The sequence below is a fragment of the Lutjanus erythropterus genome, chromosome 22 (assembly GCF_056507025.1).
Source record: "Lutjanus erythropterus isolate fLutEry1 chromosome 22, fLutEry1.hap2, whole genome shotgun sequence".
Lineage (NCBI taxonomy): Eukaryota > Metazoa > Chordata > Actinopteri > Lutjaniformes > Lutjanidae > Lutjanus > Lutjanus erythropterus.
The window spans coordinates 19,728,149-19,745,901 of NC_139338.1; the positions used below are offsets into that span (position 1 = coordinate 19,728,149).

The 17,753-nt window shown below is 42.2% G+C and overlaps 1 protein-coding gene across 1 annotated transcript in view; it reads left to right on the forward strand.

Moving 5' to 3' along the window:
* Positions 1-17,753, forward strand: part of snd1 (staphylococcal nuclease and tudor domain containing 1) — a 216,982-nt gene that overhangs the window by 20,102 nt on the left and 179,127 nt on the right. The window contains exons 10-11 of the mRNA XM_084710587.1: positions 3,102-3,206; positions 17,080-17,181. Of these exons, the coding sequence (XP_084566713.1) occupies positions 3,102-3,206; positions 17,080-17,181 (207 nt within the window). The remainder of the gene's footprint in view (positions 1-3,101; positions 3,207-17,079; positions 17,182-17,753) is intronic.

Genomic DNA, 17,753 nt, shown 5'->3' on the forward strand with positions numbered 1-17,753 from the left:
AACTTTGTTTAGAAGAAAATCCATATTAAGTTCAGCGTTACCCTTGAATTACATGATACCTCATCTCTGATAATACCCCTGAGTTGTGTAGTAGTTGTATAAATGTATTTTCTGGCCAATGTGAGTAAAAACACTTGAAGAGAAGTGCTCTTTAATGTACTGGTGCAACAGAGCAATTGAAGGTCTTGTTGAATAGAGAGCGAATAGTGAACGTTAACAATGGTTAAGAGGGAAAGAGATGACACAAGGGCCTCTTTTAGCTCTTCATATACTGTATGTCCCAGTTAAAATATGTCAGACAGAATGGTTACAAGGTCAGATGGCTTCTTTAAGAAATTAAAAAGTCACTTTTTGGTTGATTGGTTCGTGCCCCAGTTAAAATCAGTCAAGCGATTAGGTCACAAAATCTCTATAGATTATTGGTTCTCAAGATAATGTCTTCACAAAGCAGGTACATACTACCAATCAGCAGCACCCAGGGGTGACATGCCAGCTTAAGGTGTTTCTCAAAGCATCTAAAACACCACCAATTCATGTGAAACCATATAATTTGGGTGACAAATCATCTCCACTGACAGCAGGACTGAAACACTGCCATAGGTGTTGCTTTTGAGAATGATGATCTGACATGAGTAATGAGTAGGTCCTGGCTAAGCCCCTCGCCTTCGCCCCGTGGTTAGAACAAACTTAATAGATTCAACTGACAACCGACAGCAGTCCCTGACAGTAGCCGAGATCCTACTTTCGCCGTGACTAATCCTGGCCACTGCAGATGTCGTGTCTGCCGTGGACAGAGGGTGGCAGTAGATCCCCACCTCTGGAGTCTCAGATTTAGACCAGTGAGTCATGCTGCCCGCCTATTTGTCTTCTCTGCCTGCTCACTCGACCCTCATGGCAGCTACTTTGCAAAGACTTTTTGCTCTATTTTTTTTTCTATCTATCCCCCATCTCTTCCCTCTGTCTCCACTCTTGTGATATTTGCCGAGAGATTACACTGCGTCTTTTTGGCTCGCTTCATCTCTCCGCTCCTCTGTCTTGCTGTGTGTTGATCTGTCCTCCTTCGCCTCTCTTGTCTCGCCTCCCCCGGCTGATAATTAGCCCGTAAATGCTGAGCCATTTTCTCCTGCTCCTGCCACATTCTCCCTCCTGCACTTTATTTACTTGGGCAGGCCACAAAATGACCTTGTTACTGTGTGAACGCGTGTAGGCTGGTGTGCATGTTGCCGTGTGCATGCATGCTCCCCCTCGCACTTACTCACCGCACCTCTCCCCCCCTCCTTTGCTCCCTATGTCTCTGCATCTCTCCCACTCAGCTCAGTGATTAGTATATGATGTATTTTGGCTGCTGGTGTGGGCAGCCTATTTAGCATGTGGGCTGGTCTAATTTTTGTTCTCTGGTGGCAAATGCAATGGCTGATTTGTTTTCACGCAATAATGAAAGTCCCAAAGAGCCCCGCCACACCTGGATGTGTGTCTGCCACGCATGCTATCAACTCCAATCTTAATAACTCCAAAGGGTTTTTTGGTTGTTTTGTTTTTCCACCACACTGTCAGCCACACAAACACCCACACCGTCCAAATTGTGCTTGAAACAGACCAGCATCTCCCACTTTTTAGGACTTCAGCTCGAGCACAGCCTACATATGAACCGCAGTTTGAGTGATGATGAGGCCATTTAATGCACATGTGGGTGGCAACATGTGTAGGGCGATTGATTTCTCTGTCTCTTGCGAGCGGCCTACTTAAAGGCTCTGGGTTTGGACGCCTCCTCCATCTCAGTCACATTATACCCCCAATCTGTCTTCTTTGCTTGGGAGGGCACAGGCACACAAGAAAGGCACATACATAGACTGAGGTGACGAGTTAGAAATATTTATTCCACACTATTATTATTCATACAACCCATATGCAGTTCTGAGAGCTTGTTGGTGGTTTTCTTCATTGGGATTTAATACTGCAGTTGTATACCAGTGTTACTTTTGACAGCACATCTAAATGTAATTTAGTTATAGTTATAATTTAGTCAACTAAATGATTTAAGTTTTATTCTCGTTTTAGTTGGCTAAACATTATAGGTGTTAAAAGAGAAATCTGTAATATATATAATACATATAATCTGTTTTGTCCTTTTGAAATTTCTATTCCAACATGCAACTTATGTTGTTTTCCCACGTTAGAGTTCAAATTAATGCCGAATGTTGCTTATGTTGAAGGTCCTGAAGGGTCTGACATCACTGAGAGCTGCATCCTGGCCCTCATTACATGCTGCTTGCCACAAGATTTTATTACATCCTCATCTGGCGACCCCCAGAAATTATCTTGTGACCCCTTTTGGGGTCCTGACCCACAGGTAGAGAACCATTGAACAAGACTAATAGTCTTATTAACTGAATTTAACAGCTATAGCCTTGAACATTCACACAATACCTGTTATAAATCATGTTTGCTACCTTTGCTACACAGAAATAACATTTAAATGCCAAACATAAATTAGTGAGTGTCTTCAGTTACACTTGTAAAGGTCTCCAGAACAAAGTGCTGCCAGCCCGGCTGTGTAATGCCTCTACCCGTCTATCTTTAACAGGATGTTTTTGTTTTAAAGCTCCTTCTCTTGCACTCTGTCTCCCTCTTCCTCCCTCTCCCCCCTTCTGGTGCCAATCCCCCAGATAGCACAATGTCCTCGCTCTGTCCTCCAAACCTTGCCGGCCTGCTGGGACGACTTAGCTCGCTTACTTACTCAGTCACTCAAGGATCACTCTTTCTTACCTCGCTCTCAGTGGCGTCCGCTCGTGACAGCACACGATCTGCACTGTCACTCTCCTTGCGTCTTTGAATAGATCTCTTCCTCTCCATTTATCCTTTACCTGCTCCTTCACTTCCTATCTTTATTTCGGTCCATCTGCTCACTCACTCACCAAAAAATGCAATGCCAGTCTTTTTGCTCCATCCTGCAGGGGTGGTATTTTTCTTCCCCTTAAGGATTTACGTGTTTTTTGGACCCTTAAATTAATTTCAAATTGGGTTTCTTGTCCTCATTTTGGTGTTTTATGTTCACTCTTCTTCAATTATTTTGCTCAATTCTTCTGTTTCTCTCCCTCCAGGTGATGCAGGTGGTCAACGCAGACGCCATGGTGGTTAAGCTGAACTCTGGAGAATACAAGACCATCCACCTGTCAAGCATTCGGCCCCCTAGAATTGAGGGAGAGGTACAAACAAACCTGTGTCTGCCTGCTTGTATGTGTGTGCACAGCTTTGCACAAAGCAAACGGCTACTTGTGTGTGAATAAGTGACTGAATGTGTTTATATGTGGGAGAGCTTGTTGGTCCTGCACGGCCGGCCAATTCATTAGAAGGCTCCACAGAGACGACTCGTGTCACTGCTGTCTCCGATGTCTTGACAGAGCTGGTTTATTTTCATTTGAAGTCAAACACAAGCTGTTTACATCTCCCCGCACACATTCCTGAATATTTATCCATCTCTCTGCCCTTACACACCAGTCTCGTCTCCCTCTACATGACCGTGGGAATAAATTTGGCCACTTGGTGGCGCCCCTGCAGTTGGGGCACATGCAAACACAGTGAGACACTTGCACACACCCAGTGGTTGCAGCACTGCAGAGAGTGAGGCAGATCGATTTTTCTTTTTTTTGTCTTTCCCCTCCATACTCCCCCATTTTTCTTTAGAATCGCTTCAAGTCTGTGAAAACATAAACCTACACATACATGCGTACACTTAGCTGCAACAGGGGAGATGTATATTTAACCACATGATAAGGAGAGGCTGAAAAAAAGAACCTAGACACAAAAGTCTGCTGTGCTAAATGTCACAGTCCCTCTCTCTCCACATCACTCACCTCCTCAACTAACCTGTCAAACTTGAGACCTCAAAAATGGGGAGGATTTTGATACAAGCAGGGTTCTGGAGTTGTCCTGCAGAAAAAAAATCGTTTCAAAGACTTTGGGTCCTGCATTCTGGTGACTAAGGCTGCAACTAACGTTTATTTTCACTATCAATTAATCTGTGTATCATTTTCTAGATTAATTGATTAGTTGTTCGGTCCATGAACTGTCAGAAAATGGTAAAAATTGTTTGCCAAAGCCCAAGGTAACGGCCTCAAATGTCTTATTTCCAAGCTATTAAGCCAAAAGACAAAAATATTAATATTTAAGAAGCTTTTATCAAAATAGTTGACGATTAATTTGATAGCGGACAACAAATCGATAATTGACTAATTGTTGTAGCTCATCTGTTGACGTTTATAGAATGAAAATAACAATAAGTACTCTGTAACAACATTTTTATGTATAATCCTTAGAATTTTTCTATTCATCCTCTGGAAAGAATACAGAATAATTGGCCCCTCTGGCCCGAACTTGTTTGGATCCCTTGTATGAACTAAAATATTTTTTCTTTCATTAATTTTTTTTCTCTCCTTGCGCCTGAGATAAAATTTACACGGCAGATTTTACAAATTGTATACCTCTCTCCTCCAGAGCTAAACAGTAAGGATTGTCAACTTGCCCAGGGCAAGTAAATCTGGCAACTCACCTGCCTAACTGGGCAAGTGGACAAAAAAAATTGGGTCCTAGATTAAACATAACAGTTGACTTAAATCTTTGTTGTCATTTAATAATTGCTAATAAAACAGTTTTTACAGGGGCAAGTTAAAATTGACATTAACAATGAATCCTGCTTTCCTTCATAACTTTCCTGAAGAAACTGTAGTTCTTCTGTCCAGGATGTCTGAAATTTGCTTGAGTATTTCTTTCTTAGTTTTCTATATTTCCCTCATTTCTCTCACTGTCTGCCACTCACTGATGAGACACGAGCATGGATGTATTAAGGAGAGTCGTATATAGCTGGCATGAGCAGCTCTCTTCTGCGTCGCACGCCTGCCAGAAAACATTTGGTGTCGATGTATTGTTTTAGGGCTTATACACACTGTACAGAAAGAGGCTGTGGTAATGAAAAGGGAAAAAAATGTTATGAACTGGGAGAAATGCGAGAGAATTGTAATCTCCGGAGGAAACCAGGAGAGGGCATTGAAAAAGAGTAGTCAACAAGTACGCTCCTCACCCTTACCAAATCTAATCAAGGATTTTATTGGTTAAAATGAATCCCTTTTCATTACTGCACATTTTAAACTTGAATAGCTTATTCTTTCAAAAGCTTTAATTTCAATATCATGTATTTATTTTTTTAGAAAAGCGAGTTATCAATTTTAATTTCTCAATTACCCTCAGCGCTTTAGGCCTCTAAAATGCTATCATTTTGAAAATAACAGGCTCAAGATGTCTGAAAATGTCACTCCCTTTTAATTAGAAAGTTTTAGTGTCACAACAGTAGTTATTTCTTTTTATCAGGCGGAGACTTCCATGTTCCCAATGAAACCCTTCTCTCCGTTCTGTTGAGCACATCTGAGGCTGTTTCACAACCGTTCCTATAGTAGTCGACACACTGTTTACTGTAATATCCGTTTATGAGCAGCTCATGCTTCACATCTGCCTGTTCAAAGAGGTATGAGACAGAGACGGCGTTGTGCTTGTAGGAAACGGCTGTAAAAGTCACATTGCAGAATGTCTGCAACAGCCCTTTACTTTCTCTGTTTTGATTGTTTTTGTTTTATTGACTCCCTCTCTCTGCTTGTTTCTTCATTTTATGGTTTACTCTCTCCTGTCTTTTCCTCTTTATTGTTGTCTAGTTTTTATTCTCTGTCCTCTCCCTCCTTCCACGTCTCCGTTTGCCTCCCTCTCTCCCCCAGTGTCGTTAGTGCTGCGCATCATTAAGAGACTGCTTTGTATCTCTCTCTGCCTCCCTCTTTGCTTCTGCTCTCTCCTGCTCTCCCCTCTCCTCCGCAGTCACTTTCTCCTGCCGTCCTCTCCCTCCGGGTGTGCACGCTGTGGTCAGATTGTTGACCTGCACCGTTGCCCTTCGTGTGTGTTTATTCTCCTTAGCTCTCTGTGTTTGTAACAAGCTTGTGGGCAAAAACATCTCTCCATTTTGTCTCACTGCCCTTTCTCTTGTTCCTTGCACTGCCTGGTTTTAGCTCCCAAGTCTTTTCTGCCCTCATCCTTCCCACTTTTGGAGATGTATTCTCTCTCCCATATTACTTTTCCTAATTTACTTTTCTCCCTCCTTTCCCCCCTTTATAGTCCTTTTAATTTCCCACACTTGTCTTTGTGTCTCTCCTCATTATTTGTCCATCTCGTTCTGTCTGTCAGTGCCCGTCTGTATTCTGTCTGTCGCTCCGTCTTTGCCTGCGCCAGATGCTTCGACAGTATGTGTTTTGTGCTTCATTACACTGTCGTATGTTACGGGGAGCCTGGGAGAGCGAGCCCAGATGTGAATGTTTGTGTGTATTGTATTGGTTATATCGGCACAGTGTTTTGTTGCTATTTCTTGCACTTTATGCATATTTAATTGCTCCTGTGTGGTTGTGCTTCTCCTTTTTCATGTAGATACCCTGCATGTTTATCAACGTCAGTATGTCTGGGTACCAGTTCACTGGGCTGGTAGAGAAATTTGTTGTAGTGTGGACAAAATATTACAAGGCCTGTAATGGTTAGGGTTGTCATGATTCTCCAAACGCAGTATAACAGCTGGTAAACTACACTGTGTCATCTTTCTTCGCACACAGGCCGGATACCGCAAGTAGGCAAGGTTGGAGAGCAAAATACCTACTGAGAGAATTGTGATTCTGCCCTTGATTTCGATTCAATTTCGCTCATTGCTGTCGATTTTCAATTTAGTAATGAAATTGTGGCACTCCTAGTAACGATAAGATCATGTACATCTTGAACTGGAAGATCATTGTTCTGTATTGTCGATATTATACAAATGTAACTATTTCAGTGCCTCATTCACATTAATAACAAGCTAATAATGTAGGATTTAGTGACAAACTACGGTGGCTGCGTGCATACGGCGAGAGGGGCTGTCGTCTGATGGGGCTGCAGCCCTGACTAGTGGCGGGTGGCTGCAGTTAACTGGCATTGTGCATGAATAAAATATTGATAAATACTTTAACCAACTAGTATTTCTGGTGCTGACTAGCGAGCGTGGTGACGTTTAATCATGTAGTTGACTAATGGCACACATCCTTAGATCATACACTAATTAATATGACTATTATATTCCATTTCTGCCTTTAAGGAAAAAACCTGTCTAAGACTGCAGTAAAATGATGGCAACAGAAAGTCTTCATGTTTTTTTATCATTTAAATTAAAACGTTTGATGATCAGAGTCATGCCGTAGCCAGTGCTTCCAGTTTTTGATTGCTGGAGGACAGTCTTTTTTGGAGCTGGTATTACATAGGAAAAAAAAATGTTGCTGCATTTTGTGGTATGATAAGGGTTGTTCATGGTGCTGCTGCTGGTTTTGTTTGTTAGCTATTTATTTCTGTCTGCGAGCTAAAGAGCTGCCTGCCTGCCTGCCTTCCTGCCTGTCTGTAATGCTGTTGGCTCTGCTTTGAGTGTTGTCGCTATGGCAGCAATGCAGAGTTGTGATGAGCCCTTGGACTGTAAGGTAGAATAAAGGCAACTGACAGAAGCACTGAAATTTTTCCTGATATCTTAACTAAAAATGTTTTATATTCATGCATGGAATTGAGAATTGTATGTCCAACCTCATTTGCCAGCTGGGCTCATGTCTGATCACTAAATTAGGCAAGTGAGCTGTTACCTTAAGCGAGCAGGGGAACTTAATTTCATGCCCTGTCTGCACTCGTTTACAGATGTAGATATAGTAGTTCACATTATATTATTGGAAGCCATTCTGGACATTAATCTTTCATTACTGTTGCATGAATTAGCAATCAAATTTATCGTTTAGCACCTCTAAATATTTGTAAAGTAGGAACATTTGGCAGTCTTGGCTTTACTAGAGATTGGACCGATCTGATTCAGTCTGATAGTCTTATGTGTTTTCTACTCATAAGTGTTGTACTACGAAGCATGAAATGAAAGATAAATAACTCTGCTCTACATTTAACATAAGGGAAATGTGTTCCAAGCTGCCGTTCCAAAATACAGCTGGTGTGAAGAAATGCACCAGCCACCTCACTCATTGCTAAAACGATAAACTAGCGCAGAAATGACAATTTCCAACATAAACCACAAGGTTCTTAATAGGACTGCCCAGTTTTCTGAAAGTTTATCAAAATTGTCACATGCTTACTGCAATTTTTATTTTATTTTTTTTTTACTGCAATAGTTGTTAAAAGCTAATATGTCATGACTTACACATCACATACTTAAGAAAACTATTTTTTGTTTGGTACAGTCCCCCCCCAAAAAATAACACCATAATCATTGCAGTTTTTTTTCCAATTAAATCTATCACTCTCTCATATATAGCAAATCATATTGCAGTTGCAATGTCAGTCAAAATAATAACTAACATATATCTAACATATCTAATATCTAACAACTAGATATTTTTTCAATATTGTTCAGCCCTAGTCCTAAACAGACACATTACAAACACTAATAAATAGTAACAGTTGCTTTTTTGTAACAAAAAATGGCAAATTTAACAAAAGTCACAGCAATGCATCATGGTTAACGAGGGCCATCACTGAGCACTTTCTGCAGCATATGTGAAGGTCACAAGACACAATCCTGCAGCGCCCCACACTGGTCAAAAAATGCCACTCTGGGTTGGCACCAGCCACCAGCCAAATGTGTGTAAAATATGAACGTGGTTAGTAGATTTCAGACACAGAATAATTATTTAATGTGCGAATGGTGACTTGGAACTATTATTTGTCAGTGCCTGGTAGATGTGCACATTTCAAACAGTCAATTTCACTACACAAGCTTCCCAGATGATGAAAACTTGGACTGGATGTGACCCAAAACAGAACTTTTCTCTGTTAAACCGAAGTTGAGTTATGTTATCAACAGATATTGAAAATCTGAATTGGACTGGTGTATTGCTAGCCTTAACAGCTTTTAGTAGGATTTTTTTCCTCCACTTTGTCTAAATAAAAATTGTGTTAGTGCACATGTAAGAAGCATTCATGCAGTGATGACATGCACAGACTGAAAAAGCCTGATTTTTGTGTTTGTAAGCAGCGGGGGTGATTCCTACCTTCAGGTCAAACGAGTGAGGGGTCACAGCAGGTATCTCTCAGCCAGAAGCTCTACACACTCTGACATCATGTTGGCTAACACTGTCACGAGTGAGCTGCCTTCTTGCTTACAGTGCAGTAGACAGACACGGAGACATGGTCATGGTGTGCAGCACAGCTTACGCGCGCACACGCAGAGACATGCTTGGTTAAGCTGCATTAGCTTATGTCAGGAAACATCTTGGAAATTGGCGTCAGCATGTGCACAAACATGGATTACATAGACATGTGCTGTATGCGTGTGAATAAAGACACTCCAGGTGTGTGAGTTGGCGCTGTAGCCAATCCATGAAACTCCCAGGAAATTCCCAGGGGAAACAAACTTGGTATTGTGACAGTCATGTGTTTATGTGTGTTTGTGTGCCGCATTTTCTCTAGAGGTCTGTAGGGATTTTCTTGTGCCAGTTGTCATTATTATCCCTGTCTGTCTGGATGTGTCTGTGCACTGTTTGACCGCGCATTCTGCAAGCAAGGCCGTTTATGTTTGCGTGTGTGTGCTGTTCGGGGGTACCGAGGCCACATGCGATGTACCAGTGCACTGATGAACTGTGACTGTTCCTGCCAAGCCCCTCTCCTCCTCCTCCTCCCGTCTCCTCTGGACTCCCAGCACCACACAACCCCCCCCCCCCCCCTCCCGTGACCATACTAATTGCGCTCAGACTGACAGATTGGTGAACCAATGGTGTCTGGCTGCAGCAAAACGCTCCTCTCCCTCCTTTTTCTCTCATTTTGGTTCCACTCCTCCCCAGTGTTACTGCTGTGGCACATCTTCAGATGTGAGTTATTTTGAGCCTAGGAGTTGGAGTCAGCTTTTTCTTCTCTCCTCCCTCATTTCTCTGCCCCCCCCCCTTCTCCATCTTCTCTCTCGTGTGCAGCAGGACAAGCCCAGCGTAAAACACGAGTGGGGAGAGATGTCTATGCTACTCAGTGACTCACTGTTACACCCACTCGTTCACTGTGTGTTTGGATGTGTTTGTGTGTATCTGTTTTGACGATGCACATGCGCTGAGTCTCGAGTGTTTGTGTGCGCGTCTCTTCATGCGTTGTAATGTATCTGTGTGCTTATGTGGTTTAAGTAGGGTTAAGGATGGTGCTGATGGAGCACACAGAGAGGTCAACTCCCTGTCCTTATATAAGGCAACACAATGACTATGGCTCATCCCCACGCTACACAATACAGCCCTGCCTACTCGTCTAACCTCTCCACAGTCCACCCCTGTATGTGTGTTGACTTTGTAGCTGATTTAGTCTCACAGTACATCTTTCTCTGTCCTGTCTGCCGCTGCCTCCCATAAACCATCTGTCTGTCTCTCTGCGTCTCTTCTTATTTTTACTTTCACATGATTATTATTGGGTTTATTTTTACACTGGAACACTGCACGTTGATTAGCATTTCTGTAAATATGACACTTCTCAGCACAGGTCTGAAAAGTCTGGCAAAGTATGTGGGCAGATCTTCCACATCTACTCTGTGAAGTACATCAGAATGTGTAGATAAGTCTGGGAGCCTGCTTGTCACAAAATAAACTACATATTTTTTGTTGTTGCACACATATTATTTTGAACAATTGCTATACAGTAGTAGGGTTTATTTTCTCCTGTCTGCACATGATAATGAATTCCATTTCACATCTACAACTGACATCAGGGTCTTAAAAAAGGTGGCAGAATATGGAAATGGAAAATGTGTTGTAATGCTCTTACAACTAGTCAGCTAATTATCAGCTGTAGAGCAGGGCAGGATGCTGCAAATATATTGAAAAAAAAGATAAAGAAATTGACATCATCCAAATGCTGCCAAACAGAAAACTGACACCGTACTAGTAAGAAAAAAAAAAAAATAGAACCACAATAACATGTGGGACTAAAACACAAACAGACGGATCAGAAGATGACAGCTGACAAGCAAGTAACAAAACAGCAATGTGAAATTGGAAGGAGGTTTGGGATTGTATTAATGGAATTTTGGCTCTCAAGTATTAATACAGTGATAGTAAGGTATTTGTGTTGGTTTTCACAACAGACTCAGGCCACTTTCAAATTACAAATTAAGTCTGTAGTCAACCAAAGAAAATCTTGGTCCTCTACCTGCTAGTCTAAACGGATTCTAATCAAAGGTGAGGCTTAATGTTCACACAGTTTCTCTTGACTGTCCCTGAATATTATAACATTAGTCCAACATTGACCCAGCCTTTGGAAATAGTCACATTAACAACATGCTAACAGCAAATTCAGCTGGATAACCAGCAAAACAAATGCTTAAATAACATAAACCATTGCAAAACTTAAAGCTTTTGAGTTTGATGCCAAGTCACAGACAGCTGGTATTGTTCTATAATGGTGCTTGAACTGTTAGCGGCTGTCCCATGTTGGTAAAGCAGTCTGGAGGAAAATCTGCACACATTGTCATAAATGTCGTAAATTCACTTTTTATCCATTCAGCTCTTCTCTTGTCTGAGGCTCGGGGCAGACGTAGCGATTTTAGCAGGTGACGTGGTGTCAGTTTGTTTGTAGCCAGTGAACGTTCAGTAAATGGCCTATCATTCAAAAATAAAATGCATGGCCCTTCCCTCAAAAATGTAATGGATGAAGAAAGTCTTTTTTTTTCTTATGAAAGTAAAGCCGATGACAATTTGGTTGGAAAGAAGCATACTGACCAACTGAATAGAGGGTGCAAACCCTAATGCAAATGTCAGAGTTAGAATATATTTGTTGAAGTTTGATAGTTCTTGTACATTCTGCAAAAAACAAAATGAAGAGATTTAGGTTTTTGATGGCCAATCTTAGAGCAGACAGACCCATCTGTTCGCTACTTCTGTAATCCTGTGCTCCTCTTTGTTTCTGATTCTTCCCTCCCTCCCTCCTGACTTCTGTCCCCATCCTCCAAATCTTATGTCTGGCCATGTGTGCGCCCTCAGCACACCCCTAGCCTGGGCTGGCATAACATGCTCTGACCTCAAGTATGGGAGGACGATGACAAAGGAGGAGGGTCGCCCACCTCATGATTCACTTGTGCACTATTGGCTCGATGAGGCAGATTGGTAGCCAGTATCCGTCCTCACTACAGGATGAATATTTTTGGCCCTGTTGCACTGTTTGGCTGACACTGTTCAAAAAAAGCAAGGACTTGGCTTACTTGTGTTTGTACAGCGAGAGGAAGTTATACAGAGGGCTGCATTACAAGATAATGTGACTGTGCTCTTGACAGCACTGTCACCTACACCTCTCGGATGTAACAAAAGAACACACAACCTGATAACATTTTTGAGCAGAATTAGTTTTGATACAAGCCTTTGTGTTTGAGATGGATGCAGTGTAAGCTGTGCAAATGTGCTCTGTGCTTTCAATAGTTGAATGCATTCAGCAATATTGGAGATCTTTTTTAGCAGGCGGCACTGCAGTTAGTCCAACACTGCATTACTGTGTCTGTCTGCAGGGCCAGTCTGACCGTCTGTCTGGTCCAAAAATTAAAAGCAGCTCACATAAAGCATGTGAGCTTTTATTTTGTACGCCACCCTTGTTAATGAGTGCCCAGCCAAACATGGCCTGCAACCTGTCACAGCTGTCCCAGTGCATTTACCTGCAGCAGCCTGGAAGCAGCTAATCATGATTTGAGTGCTTGCTTGTTGTTATGGTGCTACAGGTAATTTCATTCTGAAATCCAGGTTCTCTCTCGAGTCTATTGTGGGATCAGTTCAAGTCACTTTAGTGATGACTTATTTGTATTCTGGTGTACGGACAGTAATGCTGAGAATGTAAGATTAGATTAGATATATTAGATTTTGTATTGTAGAATCATAATCAGCTATATCCTTCATGTTCTTGCTTCAGGAAGCGTGTGCCTTCTCTCTCTGTTCTGTCTTTCTTTCTCTCTCGCATCGTCTCACTCCCCCTACCCCAACCCTCTGCGGCCATTTAATGTTTACGCATGCACGAATGAGTAATGTTGTTAGGCGTGCAATAGTAAATGTTGACTGTTTGTCTAAGGCTACCAGCGTGCAGCTTAATCAAAAAATAATGTCCACTTTGTTTGACACACACGCACACAGCAGTGCATCTCTCTCTCTCCAAATGTAGGTTATACACAAAAGAAGACACTCTTCTCAATCAGTTAATTGCAAAATCGAGGCCTAATACTGTACGCTCCCCCCAACACCACAGCCTCACATCAGAAAGCATGACGTGCTCCTGAGTCATGATTTCACCCTTGAAGTTCCAGAAGCTGCTAATGCTTCCAGCAGTAGCATCCACACATTTGCAGCCCCGGCCCCTGCAGCCCTGCGACACTGTACAATCCAGCTAGCGTCATGCCTCTGCAATAGTCAAAGATGATTCCTGAGCTTTAGCCAGTAATTTGGAACGAAGGGAATTTACCCCAAATAGAACAGAACTCCCCCTGAGGATAGTGAGAGCAAACTGTTGTTATTGGGTCATGGTTGAGACATAGCAGTGACTCTCTCCTCTTTTCTGTAACCTTCCTGCTACTGCATAATAACAGTTTTAGGATGGTGCGCACAGAGCTGGTCTTGTCTCAGTAACTTAATGACGCTAATGTTGTCAGTTTATCTGTGTCTGGAGACTGAAGTTGGAATCGTTTCATGGTCAAATAATTAGAATTGACTCTGTCACTGCTTTCACACACTCATTGAGGTGTATGTTTTGTTTGATTGGCAGTGTTTGAATTGCGCTTAACTGTCAGGAAATGCTTAATGTCCCATTGAATAGCACTGCAAGCCTTTTGTTAGTTTATACACAAAGCCGACTGGGCCCATTGTGAAATATTAGACAATCAATTGGCACCATTGATTCCAACTAAAACATAGGCAGTCTATGTTTTTAGTTGTAACATTTCCGCTCACTGTCTCATTTTCTTGTTTTCTGACTCTTTCACCTTGCTGTGTTCCACACTCGGTCTTGGTACATTCCCCATAGACGTTCTAAAAGATGGAGGAGTAGTACCTTTTGTCCTCCGTGTCTGCTTCTCCACTCCTTGTGCCTAATTGGCATAGAGTGCTGACATTTACACTCTTCGCCCTCAGTGACATGGCTCCCTTTCCACCGTGAAACAGCTTATTAGTTAGAAATGATTTTTCCTTTTTTTCGCTCCCTGTTGAAGCTATCCTGTTGGTTTGACCTGTGTCTATCAGAATCCCACTGGCCTCCAAAATGGACTGCTACCATTAATAGGCTGTGCACAAAAACCCCCTTAGGATGCTAACACACCAAGGTCCATAATTAACTTTTTTCTCCACCGGCCAAATTGCTAGAGAATGTTAAAATTTTACCAGCCATTGTTTTTTGGCTGCTGAGAGACACAAATCTACCAGCCACTTGCATTTTCAACCATGTGGCTGGTGCTAATTTTTGTTCCTGAAAGACACCATCATTATTACCATTATATGCTCCAAAAGAAGGATTTCACTCAAGCAGTGTCAGCTTGGTAAAAGTTGTCCTCATCCCTAGCAGTGGACAGCTAAATCCACAGCTCAGGTACAAAATGGAGGATCCCTGGCTGGTGGTGCTCCTAAAAGGCCCCATCATCCCACCGCAACCGACTTGGTAGGCATGAAAGACCCGGACAATAAGCCCCGTCTGACACAAAATGGAGGACATCGGCTCTTGGCTTGAGCGGTGGGGGATTTCCACTGGCCATGTGTGAGATTAACTCACCTCCGAGGTTCCATGCTGTGCTGACTCCGCTAGTGAAAGTGGAGAGAGATGGGAGCGGGGGAGCAAGAAAAGAAAGATAGAAAGCTATTAAACTCAAAGGTTATTACATTCTTGCCAAGGTTAAAGGAACTCTGTTGGCTGGTAGATTTGGCAGTTTCCAGTGCTCCTTTACCAGGGCCAATCCAACAGGCCTTCTGTCACGTTGAGACCTCTTTTACTAAAAATATTAATAGTATTTCAGAAGGAAAAATTACTGTTGCTGAAACATGATTTGGTGGAGGATTTTTCCATTTGACATCAGTAGGGTTTGACACCAAGAACCGATTTCAAATAAGACTGGGATCCAAAATTGCTATTACAGCCTATCTGTCTGTACCCACATGTGAGTGCATGCATGTCTTCTCATGTCTTCATGTCTTTTAACAGTCACCTCAGTTTAGCATATGCTATGCTACAAAATCCTGTCCTGTAACCACAGAAATATGTAAGTTTCAAGTCCTTGTATAGTAGCACACTAAACCTCAAAATATTCAAGAAACCATAAAACAGACAACTGTCATTACGCTTATCTAGCTAGCATTAGCTAAGCTTACTGTTTTTGTGGCTTTATCCGTGGAGATTAGTGTTTCATAAAGTTCTGCTGTGAATGTAGGAAGACACTCAAAGAATCAGAAATGAGAATTGTTAAGAACCAAGAATCAGTAAGCAGAATCGTAATCATTAAAATCCAAATGATATCCAGCCTTTGGCTCCAGTGGAGTATTTTCCAACAAAATTTGTTAAGATTAGGGTGGGTTAACACCTAAATTGAACCAGTTCTGTTCCCTTTTTAGCGTTCACAAAGACAAAACTCAAAAACTCCAGAAATTCTTAACAAAAGTCATGTCTCACAGCATAGTTTTACTGCAGCCACCTGTTGCACCGCGTCTGTCTCTGGTTTGTTTACATCTGCTTCCACAGGAGATCACGTGAAATTGCGTCCCGTGAGATTCCATGATCTCGTGAGATCACTTTCACCCAATTCATAATATTAATATAAAACTATAATAAGGCCTGGCTGTAACCGCCAGACCTTTCACAAAATCGGAATCGGCAAAGAAAATTGAAATCGGTGCATCTCTAATTATTGGTCATACAATCAGTGGGTAAAAAGACACATTTCCCATTTCACACCTGGATATTGTACACTATGGAGCCGTTACCACGTGCATGAACATGCAAACGTACACTCACACACCCTTTGCTCCCTATGCATTCCCTCCACATCCATTTGCCCAGCTGTGTGCCACACCTGGCAGCTCCGAACAACTGGGTAGGTATTAAAAATGAATGAAAACCATTGAAGAGAAGTGGAAAGGAGGAATTAATCCAACCCTGTGTGTTCATTTGCAAGAGTGTTACTTCTGTTTGTATGACAGATAATGATGGCGCTCATAGAAGAGCGTGGGAGGGGCATGGGTGGCGAGCACACTGGTATTGTCATTCATAGCCTTATTCCTCCTGTTAGCGCCTGTCGTTTATTTTCCCACTGCGTCATTGTCATTTGCTGTATTATTTTTTTTTATCCCGCCCCTACAAAAACGGCACCTGTCACTGTGTGTGTGTCTGTGTGCATCTGCGTGTGTGTATGTATGTCTGTGTTTGTCTCCTCACACTGGGAGCAACACAAAACCTCAGCCTCCTTTGAAAATGCAAATAGGTTCTATTTGTGGCCTGCTCCTGTCAGAGAGTGGGTGAGCGTATTGAGGGAAGTTTTTGTGTGCAGCTGTGAGTGTACGTGTGGCTACATCTGTGTATGCACATAGTGTCAACTCGCCTTTTGTGCATCCGTTTAACATGAAGTGTCTTTGCCTTGGCTGTTTGTGTCTGTGTCCTTGGTAACTGGGTGCTTTGATTTTTTTTTTCTTAATGCAATGTGTCAGTATTGACAGCAAAAGAGATGTTTGTATTTTGGGGAGATATGTGTGCGACACACAGCACTTTCACAGTGAATCTAGAGTCCAGATTCTCCCTGTCGCAGGTCAGAAGCAGAGGGGAAAGAGGGAACAAACAAGCCAACTGTGTTCGAATCTGTGTCTGTTTGTGTCTGGTTGGGGTAGTGTTTTTCTGTGTGTGCATGTTTGTCAGAGGTCTGCATCTGCAGCGGATATGTTAAGCTGTGCAGCTTTGAAAGTGCACTGTGAATAACTTTCTCTTTTCATTTTGTCTTCCCCCCCTTCTCCCTCTCCCCATCCTCTTCCTGACCCTTCCCCCAATTTCTCCTCCATCACTATTCAGGAGAAGAACAAGGACAAAGACAAACGTTTCCGTCCGCTCTACGACATCCCTTACATGTTTGAGGCCCGTGAGTTCCTGAGGAAGAAGCTCATTGGTAAAAAGGTAAGAACCAGTGACAGACTGAAACCTCCCAGTCACTCTTCGGCAGAGGTGTTGTTTGCTGACGCTGACTCGTTTTGAAAAAATCAAAAAAGACACCAATGACTCACAACTTCACTTGGACTTGAGCCTTTTAACTTCAAAATACTTGATACCTTCCCTCAAGCCTAATGATAAAAAAGAGTTATTTTCAAAAAAGAACATAAAAGTTCAAAAAAGCTGAAAAGTCTAAGACATTCTTCTGGCAAAACTTTAAAAAAACCCTTTATTCAGATGACTGTTTCATTTACACACCCTGAAGTAGGCTGTTTGTGTTGCTACACATGGGTTGCGACCTGGCTCTATTTTAATATGTGCAAGCAATGTCTTTGTTTTTTGAATTTCACTATGAAATAGCCATCTGAATAAAGGCTTTTTAACTTTTGGCCAGAAGAGTGCCTTGGACTTTTCTTCTTTTTTGAGGTTTGTTTTCCAAACCAAAGAGCACCTTCATTACACTTGTTTTAAATTTTTGCTGAAAGAGTGCTGTGGGCCTTTCTTTGAACCAGTCTGACAGCATCTAATTAAGTTGCAGG